The sequence below is a fragment of the Triturus cristatus genome, chromosome 2_1 (genome assembly GCF_964204655.1).
Source record: "Triturus cristatus chromosome 2_1, aTriCri1.1, whole genome shotgun sequence".
NCBI classification, from domain to species: Eukaryota; Metazoa; Chordata; class Amphibia; order Caudata; family Salamandridae; genus Triturus; species Triturus cristatus.
This window is the reverse complement of record NC_140581.1, coordinates 681,758,532-681,777,248: the sequence shown is the minus strand read 5'-3', so window position 1 is coordinate 681,777,248 and position 18,717 is coordinate 681,758,532. Positions and strand designations below refer to the sequence as shown.

The window sequence follows — 18,717 nt, the reverse complement described above, 5'->3', positions numbered from 1 at the left end:
TGTCACATGGTTAGTCTGTTAATAGTGGGTCAGAAAACCTATGTTAGGATATGAGATTAAGAATGGGTGTTTGAGATATGATATGGGATTAAGAATAGGTGTTTATGATATCCTTCGTTTCGTTTCTAGAATAATGGAGCCTACACATTGGTCTTAAATATACAACAACAGTGTTGTTTCTACTCCACTCACGCAATCTATGGACTAAACTAAGAGTCCGATTTCTATTTGAAAAAAACGGTGGTTTACATGGGATCTTAACCATATATACACCTTTCAGCTACCTGGAGAGGTAAGGTGATTCTCGTTTTTCTATGGAAACATTTTGTTATCCGCGGTCTTTCCTTTTATTACAATTTATCATACCAAAAAGAGGCTATAATAATTTTATAATTTACTCTTACCAGGTCACATTATATTTTTTGTGAAAAAGCATACCAATTGAGAGTCGATCACCTTTGAATTTCCTGAAGGTGGATGTTTTAAAAAACAATCTATGGTAAGAATGGACATATAAAATCTTTCTTAATACGGGTGTTAACTATATTACTCTGAGATATCCAGTATCTATAAAAGATTTGGTTCATTTTAAATTTAATAGCTCTTTTATAGATGAGGTTCCTAAACATATTAATATTAAACTGAACTTACTGCCTAGGGTATCGGACTACATATATACTTAGGCAGGATATACATTTGGCTTTTTGAAAGTTTTAACTCTTGTTATGTATGTAAACTTGACTAAAGATGTCGAAATATTGAATATTGTCTGTAATGTATTTATATGTAAAATTCATGTTATATGTTCTACGTTGTCTTCTTTTCAGTTTTTATTACTCGTATAGAAATATACAGTAATGTCAATTCTTGTGTAATGGAAACAATGTAGTATGTTGTGTTTAATGTTATACATAATGTGTTTTATACATATATATGTTTGTATTTGTATTTATTCACAGCCCTGACGAAGTTCATAAAGAACTAAACGCGTTGGCTGAGTCTGATATCTCTAAAAGTTGAAAAAGAATAAAAGAACAACAATTGGAATATTTGAAAAGACTTCTTTTTGGTGCACCGTCCTTTTGTAAAAAAGATTAAAAGGGCGTGCGTTTGTGTACCGAGGCAGTGAAGAATTCTGCTCCTGTTTGCATTAATCACCCAACTTATTTTTTCTGAGCCAAGAAGTAGCTAATGAAAAAATCAGCGCAGCTGTGATTGTGTAGAGTGTACTGAGGTATAAGAGTATGCCGAAAGTGTTTCACACAGTGAGCACACATATTGGCGTTGCAGATCAAATAAAACACATGCTGCATCCTACAGTTTGTGATATTGTGTTTCACTTTGTGTCGTGCTATGAAGACACACACACACACACACACACACACACACCCTCCCCCCGCAATTTCAAAAGTATAATCACTCAATTAAATTTAGTATCATAAAAACAACAATTTCATCAAAGGTTTCTTCACTGATTTGTGTTGTATTCTCTGTCGTGATTTTGTTCCACTCAGCAACAGCCAAGGTTTCAGCATTGTAGTTTTTGTTCGTTCTTCACTGACTTGTGTTGTAGTCTCTGTCGTGATTTTGTTCAAGCAACAGCCAATGTTTCGCCCACTGCGGCTCGCAGATATGGAGCTTTTTCAAGGCAGGATGGTCATGGGAGGTTGTTCCCTGTAGGCATGTGAATACTGGAGGCCTCACTCTGTAAGCTGGGGGTGTCACAATTAGATTGTTTTACTAAACGGATAAAGTTCTCCAGGAAAAGGTGCATATGCTGTTGATTAGTGGAAAAGCAGCAGTGAAGGCCTTCCTATTTAAATTGCCTCACAAGCTCTACTTCTCAAACTGACCGCAATCCACTAAGCCCAGACCTCAAAATGCGCCCATATTTTCTGATACTTTTCAACCTTCACTGCTGCCCTTCCACTCCTCAACCGCATATGTACCTTTTCTTAGTTACCTTTATCAAAGTCACCATCGAAAAACCGCTGAATGAATTGTTGTTTGTATGATATTGAATGTAATCTACTGGAGTGATTATCACAACTGAAATTCTGGTTGCTGCATTGTTTTCTTACCTGTGTAGGTTATTTCTGGGGAAGGGGCCATTACCCATCGTGAATTGGAATGGATGTTGACACCCACCAGACTTACCGTCAAGCTAATTTAACATTATAGGGGGTTATCACGTTTTTGGGGCCCCAAAACCCCTCACTTATTTTTTTTATATTTATCATCATAATTAGTATCTATCAGCATAGCCAATAGGTCTCGTCTTTGGTCCCTTATAAGTGTTTAGCCATGCAACAGTTGATGTTGTTGCACCAAGGATATTGTGCTGCATAACTAAATACGTATAAGGTCCCAAAGGCGAGACCTATTGGCTATGGCAATGCTTGTTTTTGTTTTATTTTACAGTACTTGCCAATAATAACAGTAGTACATGCAATGTATGTGCCAATGGTACAGACCCTTTCCAAACAACGCTAGTTCCTTACACCAGTGTTTATCCACGGGATTGATGGGCTTTAACCCCTCAACAGGTGCCCCCTCCCTTGTAATGCGTAGCCCCTTTCTGGCTATGTAGGGTAGCTCACACTTAGGGCTCTATAACGTTTCCTCCACATAAGGTATCCATGCTAAATTTGCATCCTTTTTTCCCCACAACATCCTGGGGATTTGTGGATTTCCATAGAGATTTGGGGGGAAAATTGGAAAATAATGCTCTGCAACAGTGCCTGTCTTTTTCCTAAAAATGGCATCAACGAAAGGTTTGTAGTGCTAAAGCCACTATCTTCCCAGCTTTTGGGAACAAGCAAAGCTGAATAAAACAACCTAATTTTTTTACCACCGTTTTGGCATGTTAAGGAGCGCCTGTGCAATATAAGTGAAAGAAACACACTTCAACTGAGATAATTGTTTGATTGAAAGGGGCAAGTTTAGTTGTTTTTTTATTGCAGATTTCTCTCAATAAGATTTATTTTGCAGTGCACTTTTTTTATTATTCGATAAAACGTAAAAATGTATATAAAATCTGAAACAATAATGAGCATATAGTAAATATTTGCACTTGCATTGTCATTGTGTTACTTATGGTTTACAATTTTTCTTTATCTAAACAGTACACCGTGGAATTTTTAATTATTGTGTTATATACTTTGAAGTTTGTATGTTGTAACAAATACTGTAATTTTTTTCCCCAAGGCATTTGTTATAAGTCCTGCCACTGCATCTGCTGCACCATTGAAATCATGACCTTAGTGCCTGCTAGATAACTGCACTTTGCCTATTTTAAGAATGTGCAGTTGGTGTTCTTTATATTATATAACAAAAATAAAGAAGGCTGTTTAAATTACTTTGGAGAACTCAAACCCTTTTTAGCAATTATTAAGCTAAAATACCGCAGGTTAAAAGTATGCAAATAAATATGAATGCATTTTACATTCACGGAAAAATGAACGGCAATATACTCCCTATTAGGAAATAACTCCTGCTTTCGTTTACAGAGTATCGCTGAATTACCACATTGCTTATTCATATGGCCAACAGAAAATACAGCAATCGATGTAACATGTTTTACAATCTGCACAGTAAAGGCCAGTCTGGAAAAAAAGCCAGTCTCACTATCTACCTGCTTACTAAACAAAACACTTGGGGGTCTATTATGATGTAGGGCGGATTGCTACGGCTCATATGGCGGTGGCGAGCCGCCCTACATCATACCACGCCTGCCACCCATTTCCCCACCGCCATATTAGTATGGCGGGGGGACCCCAGCGGACGGAAAGACCATCTGCGGGTTTTCCGCCGGTCGGCCAGTGGACCGGGCGGAAAAGGGGCTGGATATGGTGGCAGTGTCTGCTAGACACCGCCATCCATATTAGCATAGGCAGAGGTGCTTGGCTTTCCATGGAAAGCCAGGCGGATTTTGCTTTCGGGTGCCCGCTGCGGGCCCCCGGGTTATTGGGGGTGTGGGGGTGCAAATGGGATTGTCACGGACAAGGTGGCAGGCACCGCGCGGTGCCTGTCACCTTGTGCATGACAATGCACAACGTGCATTCCCAGCATTGTGGCAGGCGGTGCTGTGAGCACCGCCCGCCACAATGTTGGGAAGAGGATGTGGCATCCAAATTGCCTGTGCGGGACCACCGCACCACTGGCGGCCGGTCCCAGCACCGCTAGGGTGCGCCATCCTAATCGGCCCCTTGGTGTTAAAAAAGTAGAAAATTCACACCAAAGAAGAAAAATACTTCTTTTGTTTTATTTAAAAGTATTCCAAAATAATAGATAACTTCCGAAAAAAGAACAGCAGCACAAATCCCATACAGTCACAAACTACGCTTGCTGAGAAAGACAAGCTTTGACGCAATGTGACAACAATGCCCAGCAGCTGGAATTTTCTAATTCACTGCTCTTGAAACTATACAACCTCCCTTCCCGGACAGCAGAAGGAACAGAAGGCAATCACAAAACTTGAGGAATACTTTTAGAACAGGCACAGGACCGTGTTTACAATCCAAGACTGCGGCAGTTGTCTGGCACTGTAATGTTATGCAGAAACTGTCCCACCTCTTTCCCTCTCTCCTTCTTGGTCACCCCCCCCCCTGCTCCTATCCTCTATCACCTGAATCTCTCTCCGCTTGCCTGCTTCTCTTCCTTACATCTATGTTTTTAACGCATGTAACTTCGCTCCAGTAACTCATGTAACTTGTAACTATGCTCTGAAACAATGTTTGTTCTCATGTAAAGCGCTCTGATACCTCCGGGTCTAGCCAGCGCTATATAAAACTTTTCAAAGAAATAAACAAATAAAATAAACGGATAAAGGACATTAAAACATCCCTTCAGAGCACCAGGAAGCGCGCTTATTTAAAGCACTGCCAACACTTTGTTCGGGTTTACACTATATAACGTGCCAACAATAAACACATGACATTAAAAAAAAAAAAAAGATTTGCGTTAAACACTACACAGAAAAAAACGCAACATTATTAGTGAAACAATAGGGTAAAGAATGTGAAATCTAGTTAAATGTTCCACCCACAAAAGTAGAGTAAAACAAGCATGTTTTAAATGCGTGCAGCCAGGGGAAGATAAGTATCGGTAAACAGTTAACACTGTGCAGCCTTAACGTAAGGAAAAAAGTTCCACATCTTTTGGGCCCAGTGCCACTGCATCTGCTGCACCATTCAAATCATGACCCTAGTGTCTGCAAGGTAACTGCACTTTTAACTGCCTGCCTGTTTAGTTGTAAAATATAGCAACAATGAGTGTTTACTGAGGTGCCTAGAGCTTCTGGTCTCGGTGCCACTGCACTTGCTGCACCATTCAAATCACGACCCCGTTCTAAGGGCTTTTTCATTCTGCAGACAAAAGCCATTCCGAAGCACATCAATTGAGGACAATAATACTGTCTGGGAAAAGCTTTCAATTCATTAGCACTACCTTGATACCTATCAACGAATCAATTAGGTCTAAACTTTGCAAAATCTTTGGCAAGTATCTGTCACCATGCTGCATGTTAAAAGGAAAGAATGGGCGCAGGCATGGTCTTGTATAGATGATATGATGATTTATTCTTCAGTCCAAATCATTAGTTACATGTTACAGGAAGATGTTCTATTCCTTCTTAATGCCCCACCAGGAGCAGCGTCCTCCCTGCTCAGCCCCTTCTCACCAACTGATCACACTAGAATCCCAACCACCCTCAACATTCTATCATACCTCATCCAAGGCTGAGCAGGCAGGCAGAGAGCCAGAGTAGGGAGAGTGTAAAGATAATAAGCACATCACAACACATCTCCCCCCTTATAATATTTGAAAACAATCAACATGTGTTAAGATGATACAACACTCACTGAGCATAGGAGGATGCATTAATAACAACTAATTAAACATCACCCCCCCAGCGATAACGATCATAAACAGAAAAATGCATGAAAATAAATTTAACACACATTTAGTAGAAAAGAAAGATGAATAACCAAAACATTAAACACCATCCTTCCCCTGATAATGATCAAAAACAAAACTGCAAAACTAGCATGAAAACTCAGACTACAACTATGGGTACAAGACACTACACTACACCCCACAACGTACCCATTGTGCCTCATAAAAGACACAAGACAGGCAGAACAGGGATCTACAACCCTAAACTGCACAACTAAGACAAAAACAGATCTACCAATAAGACAGATCTAAGACCAAATCCCTTAACCCTAACCAACATAGGGTACCTTTAAACCCAAAATACTTTATGGGTAACTATAACAGACAAATCAGGGTATCCCTTAACCCTAAAACACTTTTGCGATAACTATGAGTAACAATAACTCATGACAAATTTAGGGTATCCCTTAACCCTAAAGCACACTCACAAAACAGTATGGATATACATAACCCATGACAAATTTTAGGGTATCCCTTAACCCAAGACACACCCAAAAGGTGACTCTAGACCATCTAGGGTATCCTTTAACCCTATACAAACACAGGTTAACCTTCAACCCCATACAATTCAGGGCAACATAGCAAAACCAGTATGTCCTTGAACCCAAAATATACTGGCCAAACCACCATAAAATTAACTGGCAAAACACCAACAAATAATACAAGGGAAACTAAAGACATCATGGGTAACTAAAGACTAAAGACATGATGGGTAACTTTGAACCCAAGAAAAACTGGCCACAAGAAAACAAAACACAGTTTCATAGGCATGAGAAACAATCACAGCAATAGAAAAAAACAAATTGCAATAATAAATTAACACAAAAGTGACCAGTGAGCGACTTCTCACCCGAGGGCCACCTCTGTCCCACAGTGTCTTAGAAAAACAGATGCTTGCTACAGTTAAAAGTCCACTTCTTGGCAAGCAAAGACGAAAAGAATCTTCAAAATGTCTCTGTTTGCTCACCCGTAACTGTGGATAAAGTCACCACCACTCTGACACAGCCTTGAAACCAGAACCTCCAATATTACCGCTGTACAACACATAAACTTTAATGACTTCACTGTTTGTACAACGTTGTCCCCCGACTCCATCTGGTTTTGAAAAATACTTTATTCCGGCAGACAAAACACACGAAAAACGTGGTTGGCAAACAGGAACTCCAGTCAGCCAAACTCAAAATGGCAGCACGCTTCATGACGCCACGCCGGGTGGCTACCGGCGCGTATCTGCATACAGGCGTCACTGGGCAGCATCACTGTGAATGAGAGGAGCAGTGCGTCACTCTGACGATTCCGTGAGTGACGAGAAGGCTGCACGCGATAGACCTACTCACAGGTAAGCGTGCGCATTACTTGTAACGTGACTTTTTTTCATTTGAAAATGACAGCGTCCATAATGTAACGCAGCAACCACCAGGCTCCAGCGTAATTCCACCGTAAAAAGTCAACAAATGTCCCTCCTGACGTGAGCTTCTGTTCTCTTGCCAAATAAACGCCAATAACGCTCTCTGTTTCCGCCAGAGACACACCAGCTGCCGGACAAAATCAAATGGGCAGTGCTGGTCCTCCACAGCAACTTACGTAAAACTCAGTCTCAGGAGGCTCAAACAAGCTCCCTTCGGTTGCACTGTCAAAAAAAAACGAATTACAAATCCGAACACAGATTAAGCCAAAAAGTCTGGTGACAGCAGTTACCAATTAAAGTAGCGATCTCACTCTCATTCCAAATCAGTAGTCTGTACGCTAAACAGATGATGATCTCCCAATGCAGATTGTACTAAGTTAATCAGTGCAATGCAAGGATCATGTAGCAAGAGCTGGCTTCACCGTAAAAACATGCAGAAATCGGCAGGCCCAGGCTAGAGCTGACCGTTCCCAGATAGTCAGAAATGTCCAAAACCACCGTCAATCGGGTCTTTTGGGGAAACACTCAGCCAAGTTCATCATCTGGCACATCCACGACAGGGCTGACCGGTCATATGGTCACTGGTGGGGCTTGTGGAGTGCAAGGTTACTTCTTTTTTTTTTTTTAAGCGCTTCTTCAGTTCCAAGTTCATCCAAAGTAGGCCCTTCAGTTTCATAAGTCCAAACTCCTTGAAGGTACACGCAGGTTCTTTAACTCGTCGCCAGTGTTAAAAGGAAAGAATGGGCGCAGGCATGGTCTTGTATAGATGATATGATGATTTATTCTTCAGTCCAAATCATTAGTTACATGTTACAGGAAGATGTTCTATTCCTTCTTAATGCCCCACCAGGAGCAGCGTCCTCCCTGCTCAGCCCCTTCTCACCAACTGATCACACTAGAATCCCAACCACCCTCAACATTCTATCATACCTCATCCAAGGCTGAGCAGGCAGGCAGAGAGCCAGAGTAGGGAGAGTGTAAAGATAATAAGCACATCACAACACTGCACCACCTTTCTTATGATCTAGGGGGGGAAAAGTACCGCTTCTACAGTCGGTTCTCAATTAACAAGCTTCATTACTTTCAGGGGCGTACCACAAAGCGAAACTCATTCAGGACCTTCTAAGCTAAATACTTTTTTCACCTGTTTTCTAGCTGGTAGTAGCACGGGTAGTGACAGAGTTCACATAAAGATGATAGGCTCTGAGCAACAAAGGCGAAAGTAACTGATGGGGGAGTAGCTACCATTGGTGCAGTGGCACCAGGGCTACAAGCTCTGCGAGGCCATTGAACCTAGAAAATTGCTTATTTTACTACCACAAGAGCATTCAAAGGGTACGTTTCGCTTGTTTGCACCAGGGCCAATGGCATCTTGGCTACGCTAAATGGATCATAAATCATTAAGTAAGTATTTTATCGATTACATTTTCAAGAATTGGTCTTAGGCTCTCAGACCTCAAATGGGTCACGCGAAACTAAATGGGCGCAGGATCATATAGTAAGTTATAAAAGTGGGGGTTAAAGCCACTCCAGAACGAGAAAGTGAAATGTACGCAACGAAGACAAAGACGGGTTTTCAAGAAGATGATTTTGAAGTTACAGATTAAGTAAAATCCATCGATCTCTTACTGACAAGCATTAGTTGTGAGCTCGTTATTTAGATCGCAGAACATTTTCAATTGTTGATTCCTGGTGTCTTCCCCCCCGCGCGAGACCGGTCGTTTAATGACGTCATTGTTGACGCCAACAGCTACCCACTGTGCGCGCCTCACCTGCAGAGGTCGTCCAGCACACCTCCCGGTATGGGCTCCGCTCGCTTTGTTTCCATGTTGATCGCCAGGACATCCCGAGTTGGGTGGGTGAAAATCCAGGACAACCCGGGATCTTCAGACGTCCTACTGTACACACGAAGCACTGGAAGGGGCGGGGACAGGGAAGGACTGGCCGTTCTCTGCCGAATAAGAGTTGACATGTTTAACCGACCCTTTTATTAAGAGCCTATCAAGCGCAGAGAAGGTAAATATTGCTGCCAATCAGAGAGCACAAATACACAACTATTTGCCAATCCATGGATTGGTTTTGCTTTACGAGTAGCCAATCAAATAGAAGCGAGGAGGCAACACTGTGGCGTCTGTGCTAGTATCGCGGCACGCAGCCTATCACGAGAAGCTACTGTAGAGGTTTTTCTCTGGATGTCCTTCATCCGGCTTTTTGCATCCTTTGTTTTGCAGAAAGTGTGCTTATGGTGCACATTGTGCTAATACAAATGTCAATGATGCGATGGACAATTAAACGTATTTTCTAATTATAACGTTTCCTTTCGTTGGAGTATAGGTAGGTAACTTTATTATTAGTGCTTCAACAGATTACAGTGGGGTTAGAGGCAGGGCAAACGTCCTAAACAAGCATTTGCAAATCAATAGATCTCGCATTTGTGAGAGTTAGAGCTAGTGGCGTTGTAAATGTAGTAGACCTTTGTACTTACTACCACTCCTATGTGATTTTAGAGTTTTTAGGTCGAGCCTGACCCAGCGCTTGCGCTGGTCTGGCGGAGACCTTAAGTAAGGAGGGCTTCAAAAAATGCTACCGCCGGCTACAGCATGCAGTGCATGTGCGCGGGCGCGCGCTTGCATTGAAGGCTGTGGCTGGCGGTAGCATTCCCCCCCCCAGCTTCTTAGGTCTCGCCTGACCCAGCGCATGCGCTGGTCTGGCGAGACTTATTGAGAGGGCTCCAAAAAGTGCTACCAGGCCAGCCTAGAGCTACAGTGCATGTGCGCGCGCGCTGCACTTGACCGCAATTACTTTCACTTTCGTGGCCACTTTGATGTTTGATCGCGATTACTTTCTCGGCCGCTTGGCATAGCCAATAGGTCTCACTTTTGGGACCTTATAAGTATTTAGTTATGCAACTGTTGCATGGCTAAACACTTATAAGGTCCCAAAGGCGAGACCTATTGGCTATGCCAATGCTTGTTTCTTTGTAAAAAAATAGATGCTTGTTTCTATTTCTTTACCTTTGGTATAATCGCGGCACCGGCACTTTACTTTTAATGTTAAAAATAAAGCGCCGGTGCCGCGATTATAGCAAAAGTAAAGAAATAGAAACAAGCATCTATTTCTTTACAAAGAACAAGCATTGCCATAGCCAATAGGTCTCGCTTTTGGGACCTTATAAGTATTTATTTATACAGCACAATTTCTTTGGTGCAACAAGAACTGTTGCATGGCTAAACACTTACATGGTCCCAAAGGCGAGACCTATTGGCTATGCCAATCTTGTTCTGTTTGTATCTCTTCCTTGAGTGACTTTACAACATGTACATGTGTAATTTTTTCCTGTTCTTATCTCTTCCTTGAGTGACTTTACACCTTGTACATTTGCACATTTTTTTCTGTTTGTATCTCTCATGCAACTCATGTAATCCAAAGTCCTTATGTAACGCAACTGGTTCTTTTGTAAAGCGCTCTGACACTTTCGGGTAATGTTCGCGCTATATAAAATCGCATTAAATAAATAAATGACAACGGTCTTTTACCCAGGGCTTTAAGTTGTATGAAAAACTGGGGGGGGTCTCTAAAAGGGGCGTGGCAAACCTGGTAACAGGGCGTGACCAATATAATTAGGGGCATGGCCTAAATCAGGATAACTAGACTCATGTGCTTTAAAAATTCATAAAGTTGCATTCAGCAAAGGGTAAGACAATAGCAAAAAGGTATATTTATTTGAACTGGCAGCCATACTGGAGTGCCTGTTCTCTTTGATCAGAGAGAGCTAAACCACTACTGGATTTCGAGGACCATGGTTTCTCACAACCCTACTCAAATGGGTTGTGTAGTGCCTATTATGCTTTAATTATAAGTAGATCTCTATGCTTTTTGTCTGTATTTGCCTTTTTTTGCTTTAAGTTGGTAGAGCCCTAGAACGGTAGCAGCACTTTTCCTAAAAGCAATGAAAGTCATATTAAAATGCACAGGGCGCTCCAAAATAGCGCTCTCAGAGAGGAATTGCTCATTACCAGAAAGAACCCCCCCCCCTTGAGAAACTGATTTGTGTCACCACCTTTGGCATCCATACAAATAAGATTTGTAATTTGATTTTAAAAAACTGGCATCTGATTAGAAGCATTGATCCCACTAAAGAAGCTACTTTGCTTGCGTGCAAATTCGGCAAAAACATTAAGGACCATCTGGTGCATTCTTCTATACAATGTAACACGGGTCATATATCTAGGACCCTAGAAACAGCTTGGGGCCTCCCCCAAGTAAAAGGTCATTTTCGATGTGGGAACTGTGTTGCTTGATCGTTTCCCTTTGATACAAAAGTTTATGAACATGAAAATATCAGACAAGATCTGAATTTTTTCTCAACTGTAATTCACGCAATGTAGTTTACTGTATACTGTGTCCATGTAGATTATCATATATTGGGCAAACATCACAACCCATCAAGACACGCATCTGCCAACATCGCTGCAGAATAAGAAGCGACGTAGTGAATGCACCTTTGGTCACTCATTTCACTGAAATGAACCATACAGCAGATGACCTAAAATGTCAAGTAATTGACATAGCTACCATTCCTGAAAGAGGAGGAGATGTATCACAGATTCTACAAAGAATGGAATGGCGTTGGATAGAACGGGGTGACTCAATCACCTCTGAACTCAACATAGCTGAAGAATGGCGTGGCTTTGTAGCTGCATTGTTGAATTGACGTGACAATTTTCTTGAACTGTACCACTGAGAAGCAGTAGAATGTGATGCTACCTGTGAGATATATTACAAAAAAATTAGTCCATCTTTCGAATTTATCTCAGAAATTTGTGTAATAATGTATATATTAATCCCTCTTTTTTCATATGTATATACATATATTTATGAGTGACTCAAGACTTTCTCTCTGAATAATCCTTTATTCTTCTCTTCTTTTTCTCTTCCTCTTATACTGTCATATATACAAATTCCTAAAAATAGAAAACATTCTAAAGAAATCGGTGCCCAAGAGCAGCACGATTCACTTACGCTCTGTTCTGTCTTTAGTAATGCCTGCCACATCACATCCCTAGAGGTCCTGCAGGCGCTGCTCTCTGCTATTCACAGAAGGAGGCTGACCTTTGGCGGTGATCCAGCGGGTTACCAACCTCAGATACTCACTTACTAGACATTTACTTGGGCCCATAAACACACTTATTCATATAGGCTAGTAAATACAGCTGGGGTACATTTTATTGTGCTAATACCTATAAGATGAATTTTATCTGATTAAATCTTACCAAACACCTTGATCCAATGTATTTTTCCTCTGGTCAATGGACCATTTAGTTAGCTGAATAGGTGAAACATTACATATAATTACCTAAAATGACCACAGACTCAGGAGAGTTTAAAATGTTTATCTAATAAAATTCATGTGAACCAAGAACCATAATACAGTTAGAACATCGTCTTTGACAAGGAGAGGAAGAGAAAAATAATTAATTCAGCATAATCGTTAAACAAAATTATTACGATGACAGAGCCTGTGTAGGGGGAAAAAGAGAGAGCAATACATTGGCATACTACACATAGTTATATTTACCTAGTATGGTGTGGAAACCAACCCCTTGGTGAAGGAATTGGGATGAGCCCCCTGGGACAGATCAGGCGACCAAGCTCAGGACAGGACAGATGACCTCTTCTAGATACGGCACCCCTCTCTGATGCTATTTCCTCCTCGATTCTTCCGCGATGTTCTCTAATTAGGAGCCTCCTTGATTCTTCCGCGATGTTCTATAAATATTTTGGCTCAAAAGTTCTAAGTCTGGATTTGGATCTTCTTCAGTAATTTCTCAAATTTCGGACAGCATCTCAGTCTCTCAGCATTCTCCGTCTCTCTGTGTGTGCTAATCTAACTAAATTACCTCTATTATACCTTTCTAATGGCATGTACCACCCCTGAATGTTTCAAATTTACGAAACTCCTAACTCTGTTTGGACAAGGAAAGGGGAGATGATCATCACACCATGCTAAGTTTAATACTTTCTTTAAGCTCATTGTTCTATGTTACATCCCCTTAATTCACTTTCGCATGCTTTATTTCCCACCCGTATTCCTAAATTAGTCAATAGTATACAGTTTTATTAAAATTTCTTACGTTCTCAAGACATTAGGCTTGTTCTCAGGAAATGTTTCTTTTCTCTCCTTTTGGATGACGTTCAAAGCTTTGCACCATGGCTCTTAGGTCATTTCGACTGCGCATGCGGAGTGGTCATGTGATGCGCGAGTTTCAGTCCTGCACGGAGGCCCAATTACGAACTAATAGAGAGGCCAAAGACAAAGAATATTAAAATAAAAAATAAATGATTTCACTGTATACCACTTATCACTACTCCCGTTTACCTATATAAATCTTATGCATTAGCATTTTAGTAAACTTACATGGTTTAGTTTCAGCAAAGCATACGTATTATCATTTGAGTTTCAAGCGGACATTTTAAGAGCAACTGCGCAGCTGCAAAGTTTTCCCTCCAAGCGATAGTACGTCGTACTGCGTAGATGCAGTAGACGCATTCGCAAACCAGAATCCCACGTTTAGCGGCCATTTGAGAGACACACAGGTTACTTGTTAGTAATACACATATGCAAGCTTCCCCTAGATTTTGTGTGCGGATTTTCTGGTGTGTTATTAGTATTTACGAACACAATTATTACGGTATTATAAGTTATTTGAGAGGATTGCTTCCAAGCAAGTCTCTTTTATACAAGTCCTTGCTCCATCAATCCCCTCTCTGATGGCATTTTATGCCATCACAAAATTACCATCACTAAATCAGATGCCAACTTTAGCACATCTCAATTTCTTCTTCAACTTTCTCATTGTCTTTCTTTGCATTTCTGTACTGTAGACCCTTCATCCTTTTATATATATTTCCTTTCAGTTCTTCAAGTTGTATCTCTTCATACTTTCTTTTCTTACTCCTTTCATTTATTTCATACCCTTTTCTTTTCTTACAACATTTGAACCATGTCATTATTGCTAGGACTAATAGTGTTATCCCTAAAATGGGCAATATGATTTGCCCTATTATACTCTTACCTATGTTGGAAAACCAGCTCCCTACTGTAGAAATACTATTTGTTAGTTTCTTCCATACACTATCAACTTCCAGTGGTTTTAATTCCTTTTCCAATATCGTTATGTTTTTAATATATCTCCCAATTTCAACACTTTTATCAGGTATATAAGTGCAACAATGTTGCGCCTTCAGCATTTTACAGACTCCGTCCTCTTTTGCCAATAATATATCAAGAGCAAGTCCATTTTGCAAAACCATAAATCTGATAGCAACCATTTCCGTATTGATCACCAAGAACCCACCAGCAGTGTCAGTAGATAACCGATCCACTACTGTAGACAGCTGACAAATTTTCCTGGAATTCAGAATTACTCCCACTGAAGGTATCAATGCACTGAAAATGCCACCTACTATTTCAGAAAAACAAGCTCTTTTTATACGTGTTAGCTCCTTTGCGTCTTCATTGCTTCCAGTGATTCTTTTCACATGGTGCACCTTTGGGAATACTATTCAAAAATAGCAACTCCCGTACCAATGATCAGGCAATCTAAAATAAGCTTTATTGCCACATACATAATAAATTCCAGGAAATACTGGATCTGTTCCACCTTTTAGTCCCCACCCTCCGATAATCAATAAAATTATGTTCGCATTCACTGGAACCAATAAACACATTGTTATATTCAGTCTTTAATCTATGGAGGCAGATCTTCCCTTTCTTTTCAAAGTCCAGAGACATAGCAGCAAGAGTCTTGCCAGTTTTATATACTTCATCTTTCTCAGCCCACTGTGGTTTCGGTTCAGAAGCCCTTCTCTGGAAGTCCTGTCTCCTTTGCGCAACTAAATTCAAAAATATCTTTTCTTCTTCGTGTAATTTACATGTTAAATTGTGCTTGTGTGCTTCGGCTATATCTATTGTCTTCTTTGGTACAAAATATTCTCCCATAAACTGTGCGTCTTTAGTACTAAGATCTGGGTTCATGTTTTTCGCATAGGAACCTTGGAAAAAATCGCATCTACATTAGAATAATAATATTGTAGTTTTCCTGTTCTATAAAACAAACTTGCTAACACACTACAAGATATACCATATGTTAATGGAATATGATGATATGTCACACCTTCTGCTACTGATGCTGGTAATTTCATACGCACATAACAGTCACTAACTTCCATAGTGTCCACATACTGCACTAATAACTTTGTAAATACATTTAAAGTAGTGTCATTGTCTGTCACAGTGTGCGATATGTCTAACTCATCTGGTGCTTCTAAATCTACTTTGTCTCGTTTTGTTTTATTCTCATCTGGTGCTTCTACTGTTACCTTATTTACTTTAATGCTAGCTACTTTCTCGTTTATCTCGGTGTTATTCTTTTCTTTTGTAACCATCAAATAAGGAATAGCTACTGTATATACTAACCAAACTATGAATACTAAAAATATACTACATATACATATTCTACAGCATTTTTGTACACAATTTCGTTTCGGTTTTCCAGCAGCCCTATCATCAGCCATTCTGAGTCAAAAAAACTTCTCTTCTATATCTTCGATTTTCTTGTGGAATTTAAAAATTCCTTTGAGAAATTTTCAGGTTGGCCTCACTTCTTCGATATTTTGTTCGGTAATTATTTCTTCATCAGTTCCTTCATTTAAGTCAAGATTCTCGAATTCTTCAAGAATTACGTACGTCCATTCAGGACCCTTGAATTTATTATTCAAGATTCTCAGTCTTTGACTTTGTCGTCTGGGCTGTTCGGCAGATGTTCCCGACTGACTAGAAATTTCGTTTACTTGGTCAGGTTCTTGATTAACTGTTCTGAAATGATACTTTAACCTCTTCACAACACTCGGCCAGTTGTCACATCTTCTTACCCTTTTTGCTTGCACTGCACTGTCACTTTCTTCAAGTGTTCTTTTGTTTTTGTTATGTCGTGGCACAACTTGGTTATCTTCGTCTTCAGATTTCCTCTCTATCTGACCTTGTCCAGGGCTTACCCTTGTACCATCCTGTTCTGCCTGGATGCGTTCTTCTTCCCTAGACTGACCCTGTTCAGGTTTTATCTTGATTTTCTCTTCTTCTTCTTCCTGAACTTGTTTTTCTTTTCCTAACTGGTCCTGCTATGGTCTTATTGCACTTTAGGTTTCTGCAGCCCGAACGCGTTCTTCTAGACCTATCTGTCTCGCCTCAGACTCATGTATTGTTGCATCCTCTTCCGTCTGAGTAGATTGTTCTCTCCTTATCTGTTCCAGCTCATGTTCTCCAATAACTGTATCACCTTTTTATTGAGCTGGTTCTTCTATGCCTGTCTGATCCTTACTGCTCTCCTGTCTTTCTAGACGGATTTGGCTTCTTGTTTTCACACTTACTTCAGGTATGTCAACCACTGGTATCCAGTCATCCTGACTTCTGCTTGGTTGTTTTCGATCAGCTATTACAGGGTTTGTTACTCCAGATCCTTCAGCTGTACAACCTTCCGCAGCCTCAATTCCTTGTGTATGTTGAGAACCTTCTGTGTCAGGTGCTGGTACCCTCTTGGTATGGCTTTCATGAATCCAATTAGGTAAGCCTGCACATTTCACTGCTGTGGTTGTAACCAATATAACTTGCTGTGTGTTTTCCCACCTGGGTGCTAGACACGACTCTCAAGCGTGTTCTTTCACCACCACCCAATCACCAGGATTCAGATTATGTGCTTGATTCTGCTGCCTGGCAACTGCGTCTTCTCCAACCTGGTGATAGATAGAACGCACTAGGTCAGCCAGTTCTTTGCAATATTCCAAAACCAAATCATCAGATATATTCAACAGTTTGTCTCCTGGTAAACATGCCTGCCTCATTGCTCTTCCCATGAGTATTTCATGGGGACTCAACCCTGTATTCCTATCAGGAATACTTCTGAGCCCCATCAGAACAAGAGGTAAAGCATCAGGCCAATCCAGTGGGGTAGATGCACATATCTTTCCCAATCTTGATTTTATTGTGCCATTCAGTTGTTCTACCACTCCAGAAGCCTCCGGGCGGTATGCACAGTGCACTTTTTGTTCAATTTTAAATGCTTCACATATCATTCGGATTACTTCATTATTAAAATGAGACCCTCTATCTGATTCCAAAGTTACTCGAAAACCGAATCGAGGAATCAGTTCCCTCAACAAAAGTTTGGCAACCGTTATGCTGTCATTTCTTTGCGTAGGGTATGCCTCCACCCACTGTGAAAACAAACAGACTATTACAAGTATGTACTTCAATCCTCTGCAAGGGGGCAATTGAATAACGTCAATATGTAGTGTTATAAATGGGCCTTCTGCCTTTCTAATTGTTCCCATACAGACTACTGTCTTTTGTCCTGGATTCATCTGTTGACAAATTAAACATCTTTGGCATAGACTCTCTTCTACACTTCTGAACGTTTTATTGAAACAATCTTGTTTAAAGAGTCTGATCATGGCATCCCTGCCTATGTGAGTGTCTCCATGATACATTCTTGCCAATTGTGAGAACATGCAGTCTGGCATTACTGGTCTGCCATCTGGGCAAATCCAGACATCACCTTCCAACCTCCTTTGACACCCAGCCTTTACCCATTCTTCTTTTTCTTTCATGTCTGCCTCATTCTGTAATTGTCTTACTTCTTCCCATGTCTCTAATCCTGAAAGTAGCATAAGTTGGCAGCTGACTCCATTTGTTTCAATTTTCTTGTTCACTGCTAATTTATATTTGGCACAGTGTTAGGCAACCTGGTCAGCATACCTGTTACCAGCTGTCACATAGTCATTTCCTGACTGATATGCGGCACACTTGACCACTGCCACTTCTTTTGGTAAATGTATTGCTTCAAGCAATTCCTTCACAAAATTTCCATTTTTGATTGGGGTTCCTGAAGAAGTCAAGAAATCCCTCTGCATCCAAAGTTGGCCAAAATCGTGCACAACCCCGTAACCATATTGACCATCAGTATAAATGGTTACTTTCTAATTTTTCCCAATTTTGCATGCTTTAATCAAAGCCACCAATTCGGCTACTTGTGCAGATTTGACTCCTGGCAAATAGGATGCTTCAACGATTCCAGCCAATGTACATACAGCATAAGCAGCACTCAGCCCTCCCTCCTCATGGCGCATACACGAGCCCTCTACAAACAACTCATGTTCTGCACTTTTCAGGGGTTCTTCCTGTATATCTGGACGGGGCTTAGTACAAAGTTCCGTCACGTCCAGACAATCGCGTTCGACTTCATCCTTCACTTCTTCTCCATATGCGTCTGGTAACAAAGTTGCAGGGTTTAACACTG

At 40.7% G+C, this 18,717-nt stretch overlaps 1 protein-coding gene across 2 annotated transcripts in view; it reads right to left on the bottom strand.

Annotated features, from left to right (window-relative positions):
• Positions 1–9,333, bottom strand: part of DCP2 (decapping mRNA 2) — a 330,233-nt gene extending 320,900 nt beyond the window's left edge. Inside the window, exon 1 of one of the 2 annotated variants that reach the window (XM_085632614.1) lies at positions 9,136–9,333. In XM_085632614.1, coding sequence (XP_085488740.1) covers positions 9,136–9,191 — 56 coding nt within the window. In that variant the 5' untranslated portion in view covers positions 9,192–9,333. The remainder of the gene's footprint in view (positions 1–9,135) is intronic. The other variant, XM_085632615.1, reaches the window with a different exon arrangement.
• Positions 9,334–18,717: the final 9,384 nt, after the last annotated feature.